The sequence below is a fragment of the Artemia franciscana genome, unplaced genomic scaffold (genome assembly GCF_032884065.1).
Source record: "Artemia franciscana unplaced genomic scaffold, ASM3288406v1 Scaffold_4436, whole genome shotgun sequence".
Classification (NCBI taxonomy): Eukaryota; Metazoa; Arthropoda; class Branchiopoda; order Anostraca; family Artemiidae; genus Artemia; species Artemia franciscana.
This window is the reverse complement of record NW_027064923.1, coordinates 9,117-11,822: the sequence shown is the minus strand read 5'-3', so window position 1 is coordinate 11,822 and position 2,706 is coordinate 9,117. Positions and strand designations below refer to the sequence as shown.

The following is a 2,706-nucleotide window of genomic DNA, read 5'->3' as shown; positions in this document are numbered from 1 at the left end:
AATTTTAATCTAAACTTTAACTGAATGTTCAAATCTGACCCAAAAATTAAATGCAGTGTTTTAATTGTTCGACAGATAAAAACAATGAAATTGTCTCAAGTATTTCAACTAGAAACCAGTAAATTAAAAAAAGAACTTCTTCAAAGTCATATATTTCTTTGGGCATTATAAAATAAATTTATTGTTAAAATTTTCTCTTTTAAGTAATACCTTCTAAGGCAAAATTTTTTAAGGGCTTTTAAGCAACTAATATCATTAATTATTAGGGATTCCTTCTATTTTCATCAGCTGTTTCGTAATTATAATAGTGTTTTTGCTTTTGTTGATTCTTTGATACAGAACAATGTTTTTCAAAATAAATTAAGTTTTTCGTAATATTCAACAAAGCACATATCATTTAGAGGATTACTTAGTGAGTACAACATCACCTATGTGTAGTATTGTTTTTGTATACGTTGATCAACCCTTAACAAAATTTTAAGGCTATTGTTGATATAAAAAGAACGCAAAAAGTCATTTTAATATTTACACTTAAATAATTCTGTTTGTCAGATTATTCATGTTTTAATGGTTTTTTTTTTTATCAAAAGAAACAATGAATAAAAGAAGACATGTTTTTTTTATGCCGATTTCTTGAATGACAATGGGCTAGGGTTCCCTTAGCAGTTCAACAGGCACGATTTCGTGATCATCAACACCCTTTTTCAAAGGATAGAGGTTAACAAATATGCCTGGTACAGCAATGACGCACGAAAAAGAATTATATTAGACTACATATTCGTTTCCCGACGCTGGCATTCCTTTATAACAAATTGTCTAGCCTACAGAAGTGCAGAATAGAGAAACACTGTCTACAGGCTTGTCGTCTCTAACCTTAGACTATGCCTCAAAGCCCAGAAATGTGATCATCGTCCCCCAAAATTAGACTTGAACAATTTTGCAAACTCCAATACGCGCCAAGCTTATGCTGTCTTCATCTTAAATCCTTTTGACAGTCTTGGTATAATGACAGAATCTGAAGAAGCATGGCAACTATTTAAAGACGTCGTGTTGCTTTCAGCCGAAAGAATTAAAGGTCATCTGAAGCCCAGAGAAAAGTCCTGGATATCGCAGGAATCTCTAGATGCTATTGAACAGCGTCGCAAAGCACGCTAAGCGAAGGAAACGGTTACCTACAAACTTCTAAGTGGTATAAGAATTAAAATCCTCCACAGGGAACGAAAGCTGTTTACCAGGATAAAGGCCGCCGATCTCGTGGAAGCCAACAGAAAGGGTGACACATGCGCTCTATACAAACACCTTTTGGATCTTACAGATGGAAAGCCATCCTCACTTATCATATTCAATGATGGAAATATTCTCACTGACAAGAGCACTCAACTGTCTGCCTGGAAGGATTACTTCTCTTCACTTCTGAACTTGGACTGTGCTAGCCAGCCCGACCCTGACATTCTTCAAGTTGCATCTAGCACCCCTGATGCCCCTTGTGAAAGTGTGCATTACCCTTTCACCTCTGAAGAAATCTTTAAGTCTTTGAAACGGATGAAAAACAACCGAGCACCGGGAGTCTGTGGTATTCCTGCAGAACTGCTTAAATATAGTGGGCAGCGACCTTTTTCAGGCTCCAAGTTCTGCTCTCCATAGTATTTCTTATAAAATGGATTCCAAGAGACTGGTGAGTGGGCATCATTCTGCCTCTCTGGAAATTGGAAGGCAGTCGCAGAATCTGTCCCAACTATCGTTGCTTCAAACTCCTCTCTGTGCTCAGGAAGCCCTTGGTTATGACCCTCTTGGACCACTCTACCACTTATCTCAGAATCGAAAAAAGAGTACAACAGATTGGCTTCATGCCAGGAAGGTCTACCTTGGAACAAATACTCACAATGCGGCAGCTCATAGAAAAGACTCCAGAATTTCAACAAAAAGCATATGTTACCCTTGTGGATTTCAAGCCTGCTTTCGATTCCGTCGACTTGCAATCACTCTGGCTCATACTGAAAACAACGGGACTACCAGTGAAGTTGTGCAACCTTTTCCAGCGGCTCCATGAAGGGACTGATAGCTGCGTAGAAGTCAATGAAAGACACTGCCCATCTTTTGAGATCAATACTGGAGTCTGTCAGGGTTGTGCTGCTGTCCCAGACCTATTTGATTGTGTCATCGACTACATTATGACTCGGACCATAAACCGCCTCCAGTTTGGGTTGCATTACGGTAATAGAGTACTTTCAGACGCTGACTATGCCAATGACCTTGGTTTTGTCTCCGATTCACCATCGAAGGTCACAGAAGCCCTACAGATATATGCTCATGAGACTTTAAGGATAGGGCTGTTGATTTATTGGCAGAAGAGAAAAGTGATATTTGCTTAACCCCGTAAGTCACCGCGTTCCCTGCCAGTCTAATGGTCGGTGATAAGCCAGCTGAGATTGTTAAGGAATTCATTTACTTTGGCTCTATCCTCTCAAATGAGGATCAATCCTAAAAGAACTAATGTACCGAATTGCCAACACCTCAGCAGTAGTGGGAAAACTGAATACCCTTTGGAGGAAACCTTCTATCAGCCGTAGGACCAAGATTCGCAAATACACTGCTTCGGTGGGATCCGTGCTTCTTTACGGAGCTAAAACTTGGCCAGCCACTCAGTCTGTGCTTAGCACTAAAAATATAGCCCAAATAAAACAACTTCACCACATTGAAAAACTA

At 39.4% G+C, this 2,706-nt stretch overlaps 1 protein-coding gene across 1 annotated transcript; it reads left to right on the top strand.

Annotated features, from left to right (window-relative positions):
* The first annotated feature begins 1,781 nt into the window (after positions 1-1,781).
* LOC136043311 (uncharacterized) lies at positions 1,782-2,372 on the top strand. Its single transcript, XM_065728238.1, has one exon. It carries the CDS (start codon positions 1,782-1,784, stop codon positions 2,370-2,372), a length of 591 nt encoding a protein of 196 aa, XP_065584310.1.
* The last annotated feature ends 334 nt before the right edge of the window (positions 2,373-2,706 follow it).